The 22,953-nt window shown below is 40.0% G+C and overlaps 1 protein-coding gene across 14 annotated transcripts in view; it reads right to left on the bottom strand.

Moving 5' to 3' along the window:
* Window positions 1–22,953, bottom strand: part of PDLIM5 (PDZ and LIM domain 5) — a 131,357-nt gene that overhangs the window by 3,163 nt on the left and 105,241 nt on the right. For 13 of the 14 annotated variants that reach the window (XM_074866764.1, XM_074866763.1, XM_074866769.1 and 10 more), the window contains 4 exons: window positions 12,847–13,021; window positions 5,720–5,900; window positions 4,601–4,721; window positions 581–696 (listed from right to left, as the gene is read on the bottom strand). In XM_074866764.1, coding sequence (XP_074722865.1) covers window positions 581–696; window positions 4,601–4,721; window positions 5,720–5,900; window positions 12,847–13,021 — 593 coding nt within the window. The other variant, XM_074866770.1, reaches the window with a different exon arrangement.

Genomic DNA, 22,953 nt, shown 5'->3' with positions numbered 1-22,953 from the left:
ATGGATGAATTACACCATACATTGTTCAGAATGCCAAATCATGGCATTGTTCTATGCACAAATATATTCAAAGAATTATTACCTTTTTCTTAGGGATACCCTTTTTGTTATAATACTAATGGTTGATGTAAGCACAACCTTCCTTTCTTTAAGTCAACAAGTTCTTACTGGGAACAGTTGGGTTCAGCATTTAAAAAAAAAAAATCCAGTCATTAAGATTGGGGCTTTTTTTTTTTGGTCATACAATACAAGCAGGTGATACTTTGGCTACAGTTTATGTCAAAAGCACTCTTGCTACTGTAGAAACACAGCCCATTCCTGTATGGTCTTCAACGCTTGCTCCGAGGAAATAAACATCAGGGGTTAAATGCTAGGATACATGGCTGCAATCCAAGACAACTCCTCTGGACCGGTGCCAAAGGCTCACAATAGCAACACACCTTCCAAATAACAGGGAAAGTGCTTTTTGTTTGGGCTCAGAGGATTGAAAGAGGTTATAGCTGTTAACTCCCACATCAGTCAGGTTAGCACAAGCACTGCTACCACGGGTTTGTTTAAAACGTAGACTAGCTTTACTTACTGAGCATACAAAGCAAGTGTCATGCCAAGTGTGGCCCAGAGCTTCAAGAAACCTGTCTCCAGCTTCAATGGGGAATTCACAGCCATGGCACATAGTACCGAAGAGGGCATAGTAATCTGCAAACAAATACAAACAGATTTTAAAGATGAAGCATAAGCAGAAAAGCGAGACTGACCCCTTGAAAGCTTTGTGCTCTTCTTCCAACAGCAGTGGGTTTGTACTTGTTGAGTTTTATAATACTGTGTACACTGAATAAAGAGCTCCTAGTTCAAAAGACTGGGATGCCCTCCTTTCCTCGCTAATTCAAGTTCTCATCCCCTTCCTTGTCCTTTCAAGTGAGCAATGATTCCATCTTGGTGTTTCATTTCCTTGAGATCAATATCACGCTGGGGGAGCGGGGGGGGGAACGCACTCCTTGCAGAGCACCCGCACGGGCTCTATGTGCTCCTTACGCTCTCTCTGGCTCTGCCTTGAAAGCATACACTTGCTGTTCACATGACAGACTCCCTCAGCCAGTAACGAGCTCCTGCCTACTTTCTGGTACAACATTTGACCCAGATTGCACTAGACAAAATCATGCAATCATTAGGCTTCTATCCTAAACAGAGTCTAGTAATTTGGATCAAGTCAGAACAGTTTTCTAGACACTGGAGTCTATTACATGGCTTTCTAAAAAAAAAAAAAAAAAAAACAACCACCCAAACCAAAACCCCCAAAAAACCCCAACCAAAAATAAACCAGAGGCTTTAGGCATTATATTTATTGCATTTAACAAAAAAGTATCAGTAGGGTGTCAGGATGGTTACTAGTGACTGGAATCACTGAAGGTTATTCACACCATTAATTTTTAGGCACTGGATTGACTTGGTGCCTCTGGAGGCTCCCCTGAAATCAGCTGACAAAAGCTTCTCCAGAAGTCTCAGAGAGCAGAGACCAAAACAAAGGGCACCAAACTGTTCATACCATACCCACTGACTGCAGAGCTTAAAAAAGAGAGAGCAGGGTAGACTAGCAGGATAAAATACATGTATAAAGTTGGGAGGGAGGCACTGACACCCACCCCCATCCCCACGGTCTCAGTGTGTGACACTCACTTCTCTGGGCATAGAGCCATCTCAGGGGCTACAAGTCACCACACAGCCCTTTGCTGCCCACCTGTGCAGACCTAAATTTCACTCCATGTTGTCTGGTCTTTTACACTTATTTCAACTCTCAAACACCCCATTCTAAGAAGGAAATTTTTCCTGCACCGAAGACAACAGCATTAGTGCTATAATATGAGAGAATTTGGAATCGGCACGCTACCATGGCAAATACATAATGTCATGCAACATTACGTCTTCATAAGACAAACTACAGTGACAACCATAATGAAGCTTTGGGCTCCATGCTTAATAGTAGCATTCTGCCTCTGACAGGGAAATTAGATGCCAGGGTTTGTTTTCAAGGAGACTTATAAGGAGTGGCAAGTGGGGTACAAGGAGAGTTTGTTTCTCTACTAGATTAAACAGATTTGCTGAAGCTCTGATGCTTATTGCAGCAGAGCCATGTCCAAGTGAAAAGCCCTGTTTTGGTTTAGTAATACAGCATTTTATATGACAACCTCAAAAAGCATCATCATAGGAGGCATCCCAGCAGGACAGAGAACATAAGTGCTCTGGAAAAGCAAAGCCCTTGATGGCTGCCAGTGGCAAGAAACAGCTTCACTGATTGCCTTCATTAATCCATGCTACTGGGATGAATTTGCAAGTGTTTAAGCAGAAGAAATACAATAAAAACGTCAAATGATAGAACACATCTGTGCAAAACCCCTGAAGGACATGATCTCATGACCACACCATTTCAGCTTTTTGCATTTGTGTTCACACAAATCTTTTTTTCTCGTATTTTCCTGGTGCCAGTACTTAAAGCCTTTTGTAAGTTGGCCTGTGGTTTGTGTTGATAAGTTTATTGGCTTTTCTTCTGAAGAAAGGGCAATAGATAAGGCCAAATGAAGGGCATCAGCTTTCTTTTGCATGCTTGAATTGTGATACCACAAAGTCTTCCAAGTCAGACTTCCCATACAGCCACATATCAATGCTTCCTGCATACAGCATTTTCAAAACCAGGTTACTAACTCTGCACTTAAAAAAAGTTTAAAGTTGTAGATATCTGCACTTTTAATTTCATTTTAGCATCAACATCCAAAACCAGAATGTTTTGAAGATCAAACCCCCTTAATACTAATAGCTGATGCTGTTATAATTTCAAATACAGATTTAAAATTAGAACCCTTCTTTGCACTGGAAGAAGGAAAGCTGGCAATGACATTTACTCCTTATTTCTTTAAAATTAGTCATAGGCTCTTAACTCCAGCTGGACTGAAAGTCTTTGAAGAATGAATATATCTCAAATTAACAACTAGTTAGAGAACCAGAGCCATTACAACACATCACTGCCAATAACACCTCACAGAATGTGTCTACATTAATTTGTGCTAGCAACTTTCTATCTCAGAAATAAACTTTATGAGAAGTGTAGTATTCTTGACATTTTATCCCAGTGTTTCCTGCTCACAGTATAGGAAAGTACACGTTTGTGCACGGGAATCATAACAGTAGCACAAATCAATGCACTGCACAACATGCGGGTCATCTGGTGGCAGGAACAAGAATTCAATATTAGCAGAACAAACCCAGTCACGAGCTTTCTACTCAAAGGGAAGTTATCGATTCCCTCAATACTATTTTTGTATCATCAAATGGTTCCAAGATTAGGAGCTTCAGATTGCTTGAGGATGAAATTTCACCATGCTGTCACACTGGAGGATTCTGCTCATATATCCATTTCCTCTGCTGTTCCACAAATTCAATAGGGGCAGTACCTTACCCTACTTGTGTCACTGAGTTAGCAATAACCTACTGTGTCCTTTTGTATCTGCCAATACCTTATTAAAGCTGCTCTAACAGAAAAATTTTGGATAAATTTTGCCTGCTTTCCTCATCCTTGCCTGCTCAGTACATAAGGACTCTCCATGGCACCTGCTGAGAACAACTATGGGATCAACCCAGAAGAACTCCAAACAGATCACTAGGATTTCATACTAAATCTCTTCCTGATCAATCCACTCTCACCTCTAGTTAATTACAATGCTCCTTTTACAGTAGAAGGAAAAACACAGAAAAGGTCTGACTGATGGTTCTAACACGGATGTAAACAGCATGCAGTGTGAAAATAGACAAATGTGATTCAATTTTGTTTCTTTTCCATTTTGTGGGAATTGTTTTACAAATACTATCCATTTCTTTCTAGCCCAGAAGGGTACATGGTAAGTTTTAAGCAAACTAGGAAACAGGCATAAATAAAAACTGTTCGTATCAATAAAAAATATATGATTAGTTGGAAGTGCTAAAAACCAAACCAGAATTCCTCTAAGCTTCTGAGCTGCATCTTTCACATAATATTGCTCATCAAGCTTTCAAGTGCTATAATCATATCACTGTATTTGTCCCCTGACAGCCTGTTTTTTTTATCCCAAGCTTGTGTTCAACAGATGTTACCCTGATCCTGCAAAAAACTTCCTGGGCAGACTGCTTAGTCTCAGAAGTCCCTCCCAGCTGTGAATAAGGCTATTCAGAGTAAAACACATTACTCCACTGGCATTTGCTTGTTTAGTAAATAAGCAGATTTACATAAACTCAAGATTATTTTAAAGCCAACCAGAAAGTCACCCTAAAATTAACACTTTGCTGTATCACTGCTATCTACAACTGAGGGCTTAACAGAAACAAGTAAAACCAGTGTCAAGAAGCCTGCTCCTGTAAAAGCCAATGAAGAAATTCTCACCAACTTCTCCTGCTGCAACGCCAAAGTGTCTACAGCCTTTGTTGCTGCTTTGAATTGACATATCGAAGTTATATGAATTTGCTGGGACACTTCTGAAGTAACGCTTAAGAAAAAGGGATTATTATTTTTTTCCAAGATTATTAAGCTCTGCTTCCCCGCACAGCTGCAGTAAACTTTGGTTGTGTTGCTTCTTACCGGTCTCACAGTAGGGATCGCCATCTTCTAAGTGGAAGACATTATTGCGGATGGGGTTATGACAGGCCACACACACAAAGCAGGAAACGTGCCAAGTTTGTTTCAAAGCATTTATTACTTCCTGTGGGGATTAGAAAAAGTGTTATTAACACATTATTTCGATGTGATGACTAGATTGCGGTGACCATGACTCCACACTTGATTCATTTCAAGAATACTTTGTTTCCTACTGCTACTCTGAAAATGGGCTGTGCACACAACTTCTGCTGATGTTAAACTTACTGAGATGCTTTATTAATGGTACATATCCTTATTTATCATAAGCAACCTTTCATTTTTTGGAACGTTTGATGTAGATTTGGACAGATTTAACAACTCATTTGTTCACCTTTACCATTTTAATTAGGATCTCACCCACAACAGTCCCCTGAAATAAGAAAAGCATCATCTTCAACATCTCCTCAAGTCTGTGAATAGTTAATCAGAAGACATCGCGTAGAAAATTATGACTGCTCTGCATTGTTTTAGAAGATTCTATAGTGCCAAATATGACTTGAGAATTGCGCTGCCAGAGCCCTGCGTGACCCCAGTTACACAAGAGTCCAGACACATTGCTGTCTGCAGTACAGCAGCGGACAATCAGCTGGCAGGCTCAAATTAGCAAGATCAGTGCCGAGTAGGATAACGCATCTTTCTATCTACATTACCACTGGGAATATTTCAGTACTTCACATCTAGCCAACCAGCGTGTTCCTCACTGCTCAGCTCAGCTTAGAAGGATTTTTCCCCCGCCCGCCTCCAATTCTGTAAAAGCTGCCAATTAAAAGCATTTTGCTCAAGAAAAATCTAGTAATCACAACAGCTACAGAAGAGCTTCATGAAAACAGGAGCTGAATCTGGAAGAGCAGGGAGACTACAGTACCTTTTCTCAAAGAGACTGAAAAACGGTCAACATTAGAAGAGCCAAAAACATTCTGTATGTGACAGGAGCTGAAAAGATATGTCAGAGTATGTTTGGAATGCAAACTGGGCCAGATAAAGGAAATTTCATTACAGAGAAACACTGAATGCTGTGGTTATTGTTCCCACTGAAAAACAGGCCACTTGCTGGTCACTTACCCCAAGGATCTTCCTCTGGCACTTTGAACACTCAGGTGCGAAGAACTTCTCATAGCAGACCTCGCAATACAGCGCCCCTTTCTCTTCCACAAACCCAATGTAAGCCATGGAGGTTTTGCAATGAGCACAATTAAATTCCTCTGGATGCCAGGATTTCGCCAAAGCCACCAAAAAGGGTCCTCTAGAAAGAAGAGATTTTTGTCAGCAAATGCCCCTGGCTTGGCTCCTGCAAAAGCTGTTAATAGGCTTAACCTACAATACCTCTGTGCCATTACTACAGTGTTCACAAACATATAACTGCTCCATCACTCTCTCCTCCTACAGACTCTAAGAAAGCATCAAGCACTGACTGTATCTACTCCCATTGAACTATCTCCCAGAAACACCTGACCACAATAAATACTAATTCTCTTCACTGCCTTTCCGAAATCTTATTTTAGAACTACATTAAATACAGTGCTGAAGTGGCTGCTAGGGAAAAGAAGGATGTTCCCTATGTTCCTAATTATTTCTATCTATTGCAAAGAGATATCTGCCTCAGTGATACAATCAGCTCTCTTTCAGCATGCATTTGTATCAAGGCCACAAATGTTCAAGTAGATTTGAGTCCATTAAGAGCTGATAACATCAGTTTCTCATGAGACAAAAATTCAATTGCTGTCCTTATCCAACAAGTTTGTTACAGGATAACCCATCCCAGTTGTAGGGGGATTTTTTTTTCTGGGGGTGGGCTGTCTTTTTTTCCCCCCCCTTTTCCTCTTCCTTCAGAAGCTAGTTAAAATAGGACCATCTTCTCCAAATACAGAGCCTCCTATATTATTTGCAGACACAAAATAATGATGCTTTTAATAGCATTTGTCTGGCTAACACAACAGGGTAATAGACAAGATAAACCTATTCATTTCTCAGTCAACAAAAAATTCTCAGTTGATAACTCATAAATCCCAGGCATATACCATTGCATCTGTATCTGAAAACATATTCAGCATGCTAATTTCTTTAATGAACATATTTATTTTAATGAAATGCCTCCAAGATCCCACCAACACTCAACCTTCCAGAATTTAGGCTTCAGGTGAACTTTGTGATTCAAGTTGGTCACCCTCAACAGATCTCCTATTTTTGCAAGGCCAATAAAAATGCCATTCTTTCAGTAATGCATCACTTTTTTTCTGATCTAATACTTCACTGCAAAAAAAGTGTAAGGTGCTAATATCACCCTGTTGCTAAACATTTTTTTTGGAAATCGAGTAAGCTCAAGAACATTTTTGTGCAAGATAAGATTTTCATACGAACAAAGCAACAGCAATAGAGAAGAAAAAACCTTAAAATTTGCTTCCAGGGTGGGAATATAAGTGGGCAGAGGACAGAAGGCAACTTCACTGAGAGTAGGGGATAATTATTTTAATTTCTCTTCTACATTTTTTCTGGAGATGCTAATGTATTTTCAGCAGGATCAGAAGTCAAAGATAAAGTACTCAAATAGATTTAGGACAACTCACACACCTCCTGAGATGACGAATATACTTAATCTGAAACAGTTTCTTCCATTCACCTCTGATTATCAGAAAGAAGGCAGTGAAAAACAGCTCCTGGAGAGCAGCTCGTAGCCCTTTAAGGAGAGACCCGGGGTTGAGCGCAGCTCTGGCCCTGGCTCCCAGCGGACGGCTGAGCAGTGCAAACACTGACCTAACCCGATACCCTCCCGCTGCTCTACAAGCACCTTTTTACATCAATGCCCTTTCAGTTATGTACTGATCAAACAATACAAGCCCTTATGTACAACAAAGTGTTCTCAGTGCGCCGTGTCAGCACAGGCTAATTTAACAGATTCATTAACACAGGGCTGACACCGAAGAGGCTCTCCCAGCTCCAGGTAGGATTGAGTTTCTGGCCATCTGCACCGAAATGATAGGCTCAGCTCAGTTAGCTCTGTAAGGGAAAGCAAGTATGCTAGTGACGGGAGGGGAAAGAATTTTTACAACATCTGCTGCCTTTAGTTCTCCAGAGTTTACAGCTCTGACATGTTGAGGTTAGCCATTCAGGACAGCGTGCAGGAACCCAAATGGATGGGAAACAGCCTGAGAGTCCATCTACAGAGTTTCTATCCCAAAGTCCCCAGACAGCTGTGGCTGTGCCCTGCACAATGTCTCCGAGGTGTTCCATTAGCAGGCTGGCTCCCTGCACACACGTGTCCAGAAGAATGCTTTCTAAATACAATTTCACTTTTAATCAGGCCATAGTTTAAACATGTCAAGCTGACGCTGCAGCTTAACGATACCAGCAACTTAAAAGCTGCCCCAAAGCACGTGGAAGAAAGAAAAAAAATAAACACCTGCCACATAAAATACACTAAAACATGATACTCAGAACTTGGAGGTGTTCCTGGCCTCTGCATATTTTTGTGATCGAAACGATAGCTTCCAGTAATGAAAGATATTTATTTGCTATATTAATTTGAAAAGGAGTTTAAAGCTCCAATTTGAGTAAGAGGGACAGCATGCCCACGCTCACGCAATCTGATGGGAAGTAGCTAGGGCATGAAATGCTAGGAAGATGGCTGCAGATGGCTTCATCTTTCCTCCCCCATTTAAAAACAAAAACAAGTAAAAAAATCCCACATGCCTCTATCAACTAGAACATATTTTCAGAGTTGGTGATAAAAAACCATGTTCTTTCCATCCAAAGATATGGGATGATCCATCTGGCAACAGCTGCCTATGAATGCCCCTCTATCCCAGGCTACTTTGACATGCTAAGCATTTCTGAAAGAATTTCCAGCATCACCATCTAGACCATGTGAACCAAACTCACAAATGGAGGCAAAGAGTAGTAATTTTATTTTTTTTTTTTAAAAAAAGGGATTCTGATGTATTTACAACAGTATTTACAGAATCTTATGCCCCAGAGAATCACCAGAGACATAAATTTGGTAGCCACCTAAACCATCTGGATTCTGCATGTAGCAATGATATAGGGGCAAATTGGAAGGAGAAGTAATGTACAGGGAATATAATTGCAATTTCACTATCATTACACTTGTAACTAAATACAACTTCATCAGTATGGTCATCATGATGATAATCTAGCTTCTCATGTGGCATTTATTATGACAGCAAGCCAGAACTGAAATTTGGTGGTAGAGAGATCAAAAGGATTTCCACATCTGCTAAGTAGGCCAATCACTTCACAGTTGACCCTACAGCAGTCTACACTCTGGGAGGTTCCTTTGTCTCCTCATTTGAAAATGCTATAATATGTAATTTCTGTAATAGGAGATGCTGAAGGGAAGCACCATTCATACTTTTTCCCTTTTGTCTTTATAAACAATTAAGCTGTATGAAAAGGTGACAAAGCCAAACCATCATTCACAAGCAGACATGCTAAAAAGTATGTTCTTGATGGAGATCCAGGGAAAACACACTTTGACTTCACAGGAAGAGCCAACTCTGCACTGCTGCATTTGGTAAGGCTGCCTGGGAACCAGAAATCTTCATCAGGAAGTGTCAGAAGTTTATCAGACCATCACAGCAAGTAGATCATGGGAAATTTAATTTGCCTCCAGCTTTGATTCTTTTAGACATGCAAAGAAAACTTACTTAATGAAGCTTTAGAAAAAACTGGACTCTTCAGACAATCACTGTATGAATAATTAAAGATACATTAAAAAGTTATAAGATGTCTCTAAGAAATGGTTTGAGCTCAACCAGCCATGGTTATTCTATGCCTGAGTGTAAAGTAACCAACTCCACAACACATTTTGGCTTCAAAACAGATGTACAATGCAATGTCACTTGATCCTCCTCCTAACTTTTCATAGGTAAGATTATCACTAAGGGCATGAACTGTAATTATGCTAAAACTTGAATTCAAAATGCCATTGCAATCTTTCAAATCCACTGTATACTGTGAATAGGACGCATATTTGGCATTGATTAATGCACGCCAACTCATCCTCAAATGAAATAATGCTTGCTTTTAATAATTGAGGTGGCATTTAACATACGAAGAAATATAAGGATTTAAATACCACTAGCAAATTACAAAGAAGTTAGATGTGGGTATCAGTTATCATTCATGAAGAGGTGTCACTTACAATAGGTGACAACGGCTTAAGTACTGTCAAGCAGGGCTCTGCAGTTTCTCCTCCTGCATCCACCAAGGAGCAAACATTGCCTCACAGACCAGTACAATCCAATCCCACACTCACAGGACGACAGCTCATCTCCTTTTTAATGGTGATCAAAGCAGGAAAGCAGGATGTAGCAGAGAGTGATTTAAGGGCCGAGAGGAGAAGTTGGCTACTCAGGAGTGATCTGCGGACTGTGCTGCAAGACCCCAGGGCACAGAGCGTTAGTGAACCCTGCTAAACCACAGGTGCTGTAAAAGGCACTGAAGTTTTTTGCATTAAAGTTGCAGCGTATAGTGGATTTGCTGTGTTTGGTTTTAATTTTAAACTGGAACGATAGTAACAAAAAAGTTCATGGTTGCTTGCATATTATTTACTAGACACAAATCCAAAGCCCAGGGAACAAAAAGGTCAGAATACTAAAGACAGACAGATTATATAGGTCAAACTGTTCAATGAATCAGATGAATCTCATCCCAAAAGTGTGGAGACCTTTTTAATATTAATCTTCCATTTTGCTGTGAAGCAAAAACTCTGGATTAGAAAAGATGTGCACCAAAAGATGTTGGGATTTTATATAAGTTTTTTTTCTATTGCTTCAAGGGGATTCAGATCATATATTTTTATTTCTTTGACATATACAACGGAAGTAGGAAAAACTTCTCCAAAACATCACAGATCAGTTAGCAAAGAGCCCTCTAAAATTAACCTGATGTTAACTGAACTGGTAGTGAACTATCAGAACAGAAATCTAATGGAAGTAAACAAGCGGGACTCAGTTGACCCCTAGAGATATGTGATTTGAGTTAGCTGCATCTTCTGATGCAGAATCCAAGCCAGGGCTCAAGAGGCTGCAAAAAGTCATGTTGGAAAGGCTGATTTTCTGTTATAATGATGAAATTTATACAGCTCATATAGCTCCTAATTTTTCAGAACTCGTGTTTTCTAATCAAACACGTCTCTTTCTTTAACTGTGCAGCTCTCCTATTTTGTTCACTCAAAACATAGGACGTAGATGAATAAAAAAGAAATACTACAATGCATTAATTTCCCCTTGTAGTTCAACAACACAGGTGACTGGCCAAGCAAGAAGAAAACATTTAAAAAAAAAATAAATTTCTTCCAATAATCCCATGAAATCTCTATTTTAGGGAAGAAACAAAATGCAAGGTAGATGAAAATCTGGATGTTTGCACATTGACATAAAAAGTGATTACAGGTCCCTGGATGAGACAACCATGACTAACTGTCAGAAATCACTGACTGAATAATGCAACCCAGATTCAATTCTTCCTCCATATGAAATTCTGGCTAATGATAGGATATCTTAGGGACTCAGCAGAATTTATTTAACTTAATTTCATTTGGCAAACTTGTGTTTGTGGTGCTTAATCTTTTCTACCCATGTCATACAAGTCAAGGACACTAGCTACCATAATACCCAAAGGCCAGAAAGCCCACCAAAGAGCTTGAAATCTAATATTGCAGGAAATTATTATTAATCCAGTCCTAGCAATTGTTAAACCTCTATTCCTTGCTTTTCTTATATGGATGGAGCCTTCTATTTTTCTTCTCAATTAGAAATTCTGGTTTATAAATCAACATTTGTGACAAGTTAGTCTTTATAAGACTATACTCTCTGATTGGTTTCCAACTAGCTAATCTTCTCAATTTTATTGGGTGTATAACAAAACTAATTTGCTTACTTTTCTTTGGTTTTACTTTTTTTTAGCTCCACTCCACCCAGCTTTTTGGTTGTCTGTAAAATGGGTTGTAAGGCTGTGACTGTTCGCAGTTCACAATGGTTTTCCTCCATCGGTACTCTCATTCTCAGTTTTGTTAGATAAACCATGCATGAAAACACTGTTCTGCATTATTGAAAGGAAGCCTTAAAACACCTGTAGCTAAGGAATCAAAAACCACGACAGCAAAACAAAACCCTGCTGTCAAGAGAGCCTGCAGGATGAATAAAATCATAGAATCAGTCAGGTTGGAAAAGACCCTTAAGATCGTTGAGTCCAACCGTAAACCTAACACTGCCAAGTCCGCCACTAAACCACATCCCTAAGCACCACATCTACACGTCTTTTAAATATCTCCAGGGATGGTGACTCAAGCGCTTCCCTGGGCAGCCTGTTCCAATGCTTGAAAACCCTTTTGGTGAAGAAATTTTTCCTAATATCCAATCTAAACCTCCCCTGGAACAACTTGAGGCCATTTCCTCTCGTCCTATTGCTTGTTACTTGGGAAAAGAGACCAACACCCACCTCGTTACAACCTCCTTTCAGGTAGTTGCAGAGAGCAATAAAGTCTCCCCTTGAGCCTCCTTTTCTCCAGATTAAACAACCCCAGTTCCCTCAGCTGCTCCTCATAAGACTTGTTCTCTAGACCCTTCACCAGCTTTGTTGGCCTTCTTTGGACATGCTCCAGCATCTCAATGTCTTTCTTGTAGCAAGGGGACCAAAACTGAACACAGTATTCGAGGTGAGGCCCCACCAGTGCCAAGTACAGAGGGACAACCACTTCGCTACTCCTGCTGGTCACACTATTCCTGATACAAGCCACGATGCTCTTGGCCTTCTGGGCACATTGGTCCTTTTCCACCAGGCAGCTTTCCAGCCAGTCTTCCCCAAGCTCACAGTGTCGCATGGGGTTGTTGTGACTCAAGTGTAGGACCCAACTCTTGGCCTTGTTGAACCTCATACAACTGGCCTTGGCCCATCAATCCAGCCTGTCCAGATCCCTCTGTAGAGCCTTCCTATCCTCAAGCAGATCAATTCCCACCCAACTTGGTGTTGTCTGCAAACTTACTGAGCGTGCACTCAATCCCTCATTGATAAAGATATTAAACAGAACCAGCCCCAATACTGAGCCCTGGGGAACACCAGTGTGACCGGCTGTCAAGTGGATTTATCTCCATTCACCACCACTCTTTGGGCCCTACCATCCAGGCAGTTTTTTACCCAGCAAAGAGTATACCCAGCAAATAGATACAAACCTAATGACTTGATTACAGTGTGCACACATGGGAGTACGCTTTCCCGCTGGAATATGCTCTGCCCTCTGAACCAATGTGTCTTGCTCATTTAGCTGAGGTGCTGTTGCAAGTTTTTCACTTGGGGCAGTTGTTCCAGGTGGTTTAATACTGTTTGATGTCCATCCACTGTCAGGAGCTAGAGAAAGAGTGACAAAAGCATTTAGAAGACCATCTTTCAGTACCAACTAAATTATCTTGAAATACAAACAACTAGTAGCGTTTGCCTAACATCTTTGTCCAGTGCATACCTGCCTACTTAAAAGAACAAATTAAAAAGCACTTATTTTCCCCTCCTTCCCCACCAAGTAAATACTACCTACTTGATGAAATGTCTGTGAAATAACACAGAATGTTTTTGGCTAACATGTAGAAGTAGTGGACAAATTTCAACACACTAAAGAAGTTAGGCAAAAGAATATACAACTTGTGAAGGTATTATTTTGCTTTAGATACAAAAGCTGAAGGCAAAAATATCAGTGTACGAACAGAGACAGGAGAGTATGACATACCTACTCAAAACATTTTATAGTGAGTGCAATAGATCATACATTATTACTAACAGATTAAACAAGAGTACACATTCAATACAACATATACAGGAACTTAAAATACAGTACTGTATAAGGAAAACATATTTATAAATCAAATTTAAACACTAGTCTAGATCACTAGATACTGTTAATCTGAAGCACTCCAAAGGCCACATTCACATCCTTTTTATAAAAGTTATGACACAAATAAAAACCTGACATTTTCAGAAATGTATACATCCACACACTTCCATTTGTGCTCAGGTTTTTAGAGTTGTGGAATAGACAAGCTTTTACGGACTACGAAAAATGCATTTACAAAAATGAAAGGCACAGATGATACCGTTGCCAAGGGTAATGAAGAAACAAACAGTCCTCTGCTTTTTTTCCTCCTCTATTGATATATGTACCTTAGTAACGTACAAGCTGCAGCAACAGGAGTTTATGGGAGCAGTTATTCCTGTCAAGTGGAGAATTCTTTTTCTTTTTTCTTTTTCAAGTACACACAAAAAAAAACCCCCACCACATTTCCATAGCCTTTTGTTTGTAACCATAGGCAAGAGAAACTCTGAGTGTTTACTTGGTGCTCTGGCTTTAATGCAGCCATACTAAACCTTGTAAATCAAAAAGCAAAATTAAGATCCAAGTGGAAGCTCAGAGAGAAACAACCAAGCAATGACAGAGACACCAGACAGCGCAGGATGATGCTTCTGTTGTAATGATGCACCTCTCCAGCACAAGGTCAGGGCATCAATATGTAGCTTTGCAAAAAAACCCTGGTTTGTGAGCTGTTAACCTTTGTGCTAGCCTTCCTCTCTCATTTTCATATCATCTTCCAGGAAAAAGGTGAAAATTTGTTTATCATTATCTCCCTTAATGTAATGCTGATCAGTCTGCACCCTGCAGAAAAGTTGCAAATATCTTTCAGGTAAAAAACTGCATTCCCTGCTCAAATGGAAGTGACATACTAATTCACAGAGAAGATAAATTTAAGCAAAAGTGAATACACAGAAAATTCAACAGAAATGCCAATCCCTTGCTATTTACAGAAGTAAGATAGCCACACACTACACAATCTAATCAAAACAATACAGTGAACTTTAGTTAAAACCCCCCTCTACTCATGTGTATTTCTAGGCTAACACAGGTGGAAGAAAAATCCTTTTTAACACCAATACTTTTGTACTATAATTATGTTTGGTATTAATCCACTGATATAGGCTCAACACCTATTTTTGCTTACTCTTTCTCTGTATGAAGAAGTAATATAGTCACACACCTTTTTTTGTCTGACTGGTTGGTTCATCAAATTTTCTCAAATCAGGTCATTTCAAGACTGACTTTTTTTGAATCCTTTTCAGTACTTAAAAGTAGCAAAAAGTATACCAGTTCTTCAGGGTTTTTTTGATGTGTTTTTGTTGTTTGTTTGTTTCCTTGGTTCTTTTTTAAATACAAGACTACTGATTATATTTAATGTATAATTAATTAATTTGCAATATCTTGAAAAAACATCACCTCAGTTTTAGAAACTTTCAGCACACCTGAATAGAAAGTATTTAGGAATAGAAGCACTTGATCTTGAACAAGTCACTCTGCTACTGTAGTTCATTATAGATTATAAATGCCTGCTAAACTGAAAACATAGGAACAGATAAAATGGAAAAGGTGGCAGAAAGGCTTTGAAGACATGAACAAAAGTTGTTTTGATTAATAGCACTTTCCTCCTCTGTCATCACACATGGCTTTCGAATTTTCAGGTCCCATTTCATGAGAAGACAAAAATACACACTAAAACCAAATCTGTTTATGACTGATTTATAGCAAAAGCACATTGCAGCACAGCTTCTAGTATATTGCTAATTTCTGTTTGCGTTATCTGCTGAATCCCAAAGCCCATTCAGACACATCATCTAGCTCTTTGTTAACACCGCATAGTTAAAAAAAAGCCCTTCTACTTGCTTAAAGGAAAAAAAAAAAAAAAAAAAGTACAAACATCACAGTCCCTTTTCTTTGGTCTCATTACAGCTTTCATTAATGCTGTTTTTATGAATTATGCGTTTCTGAAAACTAACCAACTTTAAAGTTACTACTGGCCAGGAGCAGAATTTGTCCTCATGAACATTCTCTACAGAGTTGTTAGATAGATCAGTCATTTCTGAGTTATTCAAAGCACTAAAAAGGAGAGAAGAAGATAATTCATCAGTTTAGGGAAATAACTTCAGTCTACTAACGACTCTATGTTAAAACAAAAACTCTCTTTCAGGCGAACCATAACATAAACCACACAAATTAGTACTGTGTTAAGCAAGAGCTGTGGCCTACGCAAAAACAAGTTGGGCATTTAGCACTGAGGACCATCGAAGGCAAATGGACCCACTCCACTTCTGAAATTGGTGAACTCAAGAGTTCAATACCCAGACTTTCAGCAGACACAGGACTCCCATGGGATCACAGCCACAATGCAGAGTAAGGGGAATAACAAACAAGCCCTAAAATCTATTTATATTAAAATCTATATTATAAGGCTTAAAATCTATATGAATTCTCAGTATTTTCTTCCAGCAATATTCCACCTCTTGTAGCTGTAGAATTTCAAATATTCAGTCAGTTTTCTTATTTAGAATGACCATTGATGTTTCCCAACTATCCCCTCTACTTTAACAGCAAGTTTAACACTTCTGTACTGGACAAGTTGTTTTTTCTGCAAGCAGAAAGGAAAGGGACACTTAGAGTTCCCGCATTCTCCTCCTCTCGTTTCTCTTCCCTACTCCTTTGGAAACCTTTCAGATTGAAACACAACCACATGGTTTAAAGAAAAACATCAGACCGAGAAAACTTGTGCAGGTGTTTTTTCTTGCAATGAGAAGCTTTTACCAGGGCACACCAGTAATAACAAGGTAGATACGAATTATTACACTCAGTCTAAGCAAAGACCTCTCAACCCTTGGCAACTGGTCTAAGCTCTCCTGTGGTTTATGCTTTATACTTTGCTTTTTATATTTTACATATATGATTTTGGATCCCATCAGCAGCTCTGTTCTCAAAGAGTGCTGGGGAGGTGCCCTGGTACCCAAAATCTGGCAAGGCGCATGTACATTTTTAATTGTGAACGATGACTGCGTGGGGATGGGAAAGGAAACCACTCCGGCTGCCTCATGACACAATCTCACCACGTATTTTCTGGGTGCCACCTTTGTTGCTTGAAGGGGGACAGAACGCAGAAACTTTCACAGGTGCTCTGAAGAATTATAAATAAGTAAATATAATAAATAAATGAAAAATAATTTATAAGAATTATACTCCCCATCAGGAGCTATTCTACCCTGAGTGCCAGAGAGGCCTGCGTTCTCCACAAGTCATGAAAAGATCTCTGTGGCCAAATTTTGGAGTTTTGCAGGCTTCACTTCACCTTTGCTCTCTTTAATTAAACCTTCTAAAGCACTGTTGATTTGCACTTGTGTATTGTCATAGCTGGCTTTTCTAAAACAGAAAACACTCTGTACCCAACTATTAACTTTCTACTTTATTAGGTTTAAGTTTAGCAAACCCTCAGTGTTTGTTTTCACTAAACTCCTTGGTATGACTAGTTTAATATTTAACAAAGTTTTAGGCAAGGTAAAGAACTGGCTTTTTTTTCTTTTTCAAAAATCCCAGTGTGACTTTGCCCTCGTTAAACTAACAATAGGCTGTTCCATCGCTGAGCACATGGATAACTGCAAACACTGGTGAAAGGTCTGGAAGACAAAGGGAGAAAGGCGGATACGCTGTGGTGCCAAAGTCACTTTGACAGAAGTTCTCCGGTGCGTAGCAACAATACAACAGCCTGAACTGTTTAACGCTCACTTAAACATAACATCAGACTTCATGTAATATCTATAAATAACAATGCTACTTTAAGCGATGGGAGTGCCAGAACTTCATTTTAAAGTGTTCTAACTCAGTGATTTATACGCTGCTATCAAACTACTGTATTATAAATGGAAAATATAAGGCTTCATACATCCAATTTTCTGACTTTTCTTAATATATCTGTACAGTAAGAAATCTTCCTGTTCCTTCCCTCCAAACCAAACAGATGGCCGGATGAAGCAACATGTCTGAAAAGCTCGGCTGTCAGCTCGTTACATTAGCCGTATATAACACCCCATCCACTCCCAGGCCTGCGTGAAATCACACAAGTTCAGCACAGAAAGCTACAGGACAAGCAAGAGAAGAGAAAAAAAACCCGAAACCACAAAAAAAAAAAAAAACCACCAACCCAAACCCCTGTGTTCAGCAGTTCTCCTTTTGTGCCTTAACAGTCTTGAAGTGCAGTCAGAGCTAAACCCCCATCGCTGATTAAAGGCAGAACAGGAAGGATTAAACCATTATCATGTCTTTAAATGCCGGTGAAGGCTGGTATGTGCCCCATGGAAAATCACAACAGGTGCCACCCCAGCCCAATTTCAACAACCCCTGCAACTGGAGGGGCTAGTTCCTGTGCTAGCAACCAGCCTTTCAACTGGAAAGGCTCTGGCTAAATTAGCTGTAAAGCATCTTAATTAAAATGAGTATGGTGGTTTTGGCTCGCTCAGCCTGTCTTCGTGTGATTTGTTACATCACATACCGTCACAAATTTGGCACAACTGGTGTCGCTTTTACTGAAAACATGCCTCGAGAAGAAAGTGAAAAGTAAGACCTGTACAACAGTGTTTCATTTCTCTGGAGTGACGGTTTAGAAAGCCATTTGGTAGCTTTCTGCAGATAACATTTTGCCTCCCTCGCTTTTAGCTCCTGTTCTGATGTCGACAGCTTGACTATGCCTGTGGAGAGCACCGACTGTCCAGTCTTGCTCACATGCAGATTATCTGCCAGTTTCACGGAGATGATGTTTAACATTGAATAGTGATAAGAATGCATTTATCAGAGAAATATTGAGTTTTCATTTGTTGAAAAAATATTAGGCATAATTCTTGGATGTCCTACACCTGTACATCTGAACAGGACACATCACTGCTCTGAGCTGGTGCTAGCGAATGAAAGGGAACTGATTCAGTGAGCCAGCCTGTGACAACAGGCCAGTTACTTTTTAAGAAATCAAAAGATGATGAGTATCTAATTTTGAAGGTCAATGAATGTTCCCACTCAACGGGTGCGAAATAACCACAGAGACAAATAATCTCTTCATCTCTGTTTAAATGACTAGAGAAAGGAGCATGCATCTATCTGATTTATGTATGCAATTAGTTTAAGTGCACAGCTTGGTGCAACAGCACATGAATTTAGCAACATCAAGTCACAGGAAAATTGTCAAAGGTCGTAGTTGTAATAGAAAATTGAGTTTCTGTTCAGCAGATCCTGTAGTGAGGTACACCAGGTCATTCTGCCTCCAACAAGTAGGTGGTACATTTCTGCATCACTACTTATAATCTTCCCCTTCTTAAATATAAACATTCAAGTTTTAGAAACATATTCATTTTTTTCACCATGTCTGCAGGAGTTACAATTTCATACTACCATCAAATTAAGGTTGACATTTATAAATTACTCTGGTTTCACAATGGGTTTTGCTTGGCTAAGTGACTTCACATTACTTAACTTGTAAGAATAAATTCTCGTGGTTTGCTGTCACATGACAATATGATGATTTAGATTAGATGAAAAATTAATAACAGTCCATCCACCAGGATCAGGAAGCTTTTGTGTTTTGACCTGTCAATCATACTACTTTTATGGACAAGGCTCTCTGTTTTTATGAATGGTGACTGCATCATGAAGAAGCAATCTAACAAACTTCTTCAGTGAAAAATACTGAAACTGTTTATGTTTTGGGACTGTTTCTAGTAGAGGCCTTACCAACAATGTAAGGACTTCCCTTAACTTGTAGTGTTACTCCAGTTTCTTCCCCAAGTTCAGACCGTAGTCCTCAATGGGCACATAGGTCCTTGAACCCCTATAATAATTAGTCCTGCCTTTAATTACCTGTTCTACAAAGGAAACAAAGTGGGATGAGATGGCCCTAAAAACAAAATTGCAGAACTTTATGAACAAGGTGATGCTAATACAACAGTTTGGTTGCATTTTGCATGCAAAAGTATTCCCAAAGCTGATGAGCCTTCAACTTACCAAATAAGTGCAGCCTGTAAGGTCAACATAACTGAGATAGGGGCTGGGGTAATTACAAATGAAACACAGAAAAACAAAGGTGACAAGGACAGAAAGTGCTGCAGTCCATCCCTTTAGGGATCTTGAGCAAGGCCTTACTGGCAGGACAAGCATTTTGCAACAGCACTGTAAATCTTGGTGCCTCCCTCCCTCTCCTCAGCTTCATATGGTTTGACCTTATGGGCAAACACCTCAGTCTGATACAGTCTAGATTTTTACCCCACTTTCCTTAGCAAAACTCTACAGAATAAGTCACAAAGGAGACAAAGACCCAAACTGTCAGTATATTCAGGACAGGATGTCAGATCACACCTAGGAGCAGGCTTGTATTTTCCTCTTCTTTTAAAGTTCTAATATTATAGAGGGAATAGGAAATTGGGGAAAAAAAAAAAAAAAAAAAAGAAGCACAAGACAGCACGCTAAAGATCACCATCCAGAGATGGTAAATGCAAGTCTACCAAACACACAAAAACAACTGCAAGGAAATAGCAGAATTTTTCAAACAAAGTTGCCTGGGGAGCAATTTTTCTATGCTTACAGCTAGCTTCCAAGTGTGTTCCCTCTGCTGAAGGGAGCATGTGCTTAACACATGTGCTGGCTCGGGATTAGGCAACTGACAGTTGCGGGTATTGCAGAATATGCTGACATTCCCGAGCAGCTCTACTGGAAGAGGATTATATATCCCAGTGGTATCAGGCTGAGAGACACCCTGGAAATAAGGAAATTGGCACATGCAGGTAACTGGTCACTTAAAACTGCAAGCTTTGGACACTTCTATCACAAACCCTCCCCATCCCATCCTTGTACTCAGCTGACAAGCTCAGGATAAATGAGGGTCACTGATTGCAATGAAACCCTCCTCTCTAAGCAGCAAAGCAGTTTTTCTGTCCACCAGCTGTACCAGCTCACCATGGGACCCCCACGATCCCGTCAGACCCACAGGAGTGAAGGAGGATGCTGTCTGCCCAGCTCCTGCATGGGAAGGCAGGACACGGTGCTGGCAGCACTGTGCCTGGCACCCAGCCTCTCCAGTCCTCACTGTGCCAGCAGCTCGCCCTCCAACAGCAGCATTTTGAAGATGCTGGGAAAGAGGAGGTGATTTTGTGTGAGAAATGTAATGTTGGAAGTCCTGACCATTGCAGATCCTGCTGCGCTTTCCACAAGAACAGTTCGTCTCCTGGCCAAACTCCAGTTTGTGTAACTGCATTTACTGGGTAATTATACTTCTTAAATTGTCCCAGCAGTTTCAATTTGCCATGGTGCTATTCACTTCCTTTCAAGATGCCGTGGAGTGTTACAGCATGCTGACTAGCAGCTGTTACGCTTCACCCAAGAAGTGACTGCATGGTGGTAAAAGCCTTTCCTGTGCATGCATCGTGTGTTTGCACATGGTACTGGGACACTTCGGGGTTCCTTGGGGGTGAGCAGTGTTACGTAAGTGTAGAGTAATAGTTAAGATATCACGCAGTAGAATAATTTACTACGATGTAGCTAGGATGTTCTGGGTTGGGTTTTTTTTTAATTGAATATAATCTTGTAAAAAAATTTCTCCCTCTGGTGGGTGAACAGAACTTCGTAGCTCGATAAAAATGAAGTGAGAACTATTAGAAATTCTAGTCTGTACACTTAACACAGAGCAACAGCCACAATTTGACTTATTTCAACAATTGAAAAAAATCAACAATGCAGACAAGAGAGACTGATAGCAAACGTGTTATTTGGAAACCACGATCCTGGCAGATGCCACCACTGCACTGTGTGCACGCCCCACCTGCTCCCCATCTTCAACTTCTTGTGCACTCAATGTGCCAAAGATCAGACTTTTTTCATTTGTTTGTTTGACAAGCCAGGCTTTTATCCTGCTTCTCCAGCTTCTTACCCATGCCCTAAAAGAGAGCATGAGGCAGCCATCCCTCATTTCCTCTATTAAACCACTGAGGAACCCTGTAATATCAGGATTTTATTCCAAAGGGGAATAAAACCTCCGTTACCTTCACAGTGGGTGACTAGCACAGTAGTGTTCATGGGTACCCCAGGAGTCCCCTTCTAGAGCAGATGAGGATAGTTCAGCTCCAAGGGTGCTATCACTGCAAGAGCACTTGGATTATGATTGACTTCTGTACAGAGAAACCCGGTGCCTGAAGCACCTCCAGGTTCACTATCTCAGCCATTCATTTTAGACTATCTTTTTCCTCCACACCTTTTTCTTGCCAAGTCATGAAACAGAGACCAACGGAGCTCATACCTCAGTTCCAACAAAAACCCTCTGATGTGTTTGGGCATCTTTGCACAATCTCAAAAAAAACCCCAACCAAAAAATCCCCAAACCCTAAACTGAAACCAAAAAAAGAAACCATGGTACTTTTAAATAAAAAAATGTAAGAGCATTCTCTGGTGGTCTATCCAAGAAAGGAAGATTCCAGCTAATAAATGAAAAGATACTGTCTGACCACATGATTTATCTATGTAGTTAGACATCTTAATAAATAAAATCGTTGGTAGTATTCATGCCATGCCAAACAGCAGATTACAGCTTTCCCAGACACAAACAAAATCCTGCGACATGCCTGCTTTGCTATGGAAACAACTTGGTGTTATATACAATATTCATTAGAAGGGTGAGTGCTATTAGTGCTACAAAACCGTACTCCAAATAAGTTTCTGCTATTAATAGCATACTGATACACACATTTACATAAGATTATGTCTCTCTTCTAGTTATTTCCCAAGCTAGACTTCAACTATGAAATGAAGGGGGTTTTGTTTGTTTAAAATTTTGTCAGGCCTACATTCTATGAAGCCAAATTTTGTTTGGCCTATGAAGCACTGGTAGTTTTACTTTATGCTCACAGACTGCAAACAAACAGCAGGATTAATGACTGAAGTCCAAACATGCCCTGAAACAGTTATAGTCTTTCTTTTTTGTCAACATCTGACTAATTTTATCAAAACACTCAACTATTGAAACAGTTTTACCTGTCAGACTGCTAGTTTCAGCCTTACTAAGTAAGCTCAGCTACAGAAAAACCCTGGACATTTTTATTTCTGTAAAATATAGGCCTGAGAAAAAGATGGCGATCCCATCTCTGCTGTAACCACGCTTAGGTCTCTTCCATCTGCTAGTTTTGCATTACCAACTTGTTGAACAATATGGGCAATGCATGGCACAAAAACACAGGTAAGCCTAGGGCAGGTTTACAGGGCAGACATGCAGTGAAACCTGTCAGATAACTTCTGGACATACTTCCAGCAACTTGACAACTTGGAATTTCAAAATGCTTCCTTTCAACTCAGAAATCAGGCTAACAGGCGCCCTAGGTATACCACTTCCTCACTCATTTGCAAATTCTGCTGTAAAATGAAGGTGCCTTCAGACTGATGAAGTCAGATAATG

Source organism: Strix uralensis, chromosome 4 (assembly GCF_047716275.1).
Source record: "Strix uralensis isolate ZFMK-TIS-50842 chromosome 4, bStrUra1, whole genome shotgun sequence".
In the NCBI taxonomy this organism is placed as follows: Eukaryota; Metazoa; Chordata; class Aves; order Strigiformes; family Strigidae; genus Strix; species Strix uralensis.
This window is presented reverse-complemented; position numbering and strand designations above follow the sequence as displayed.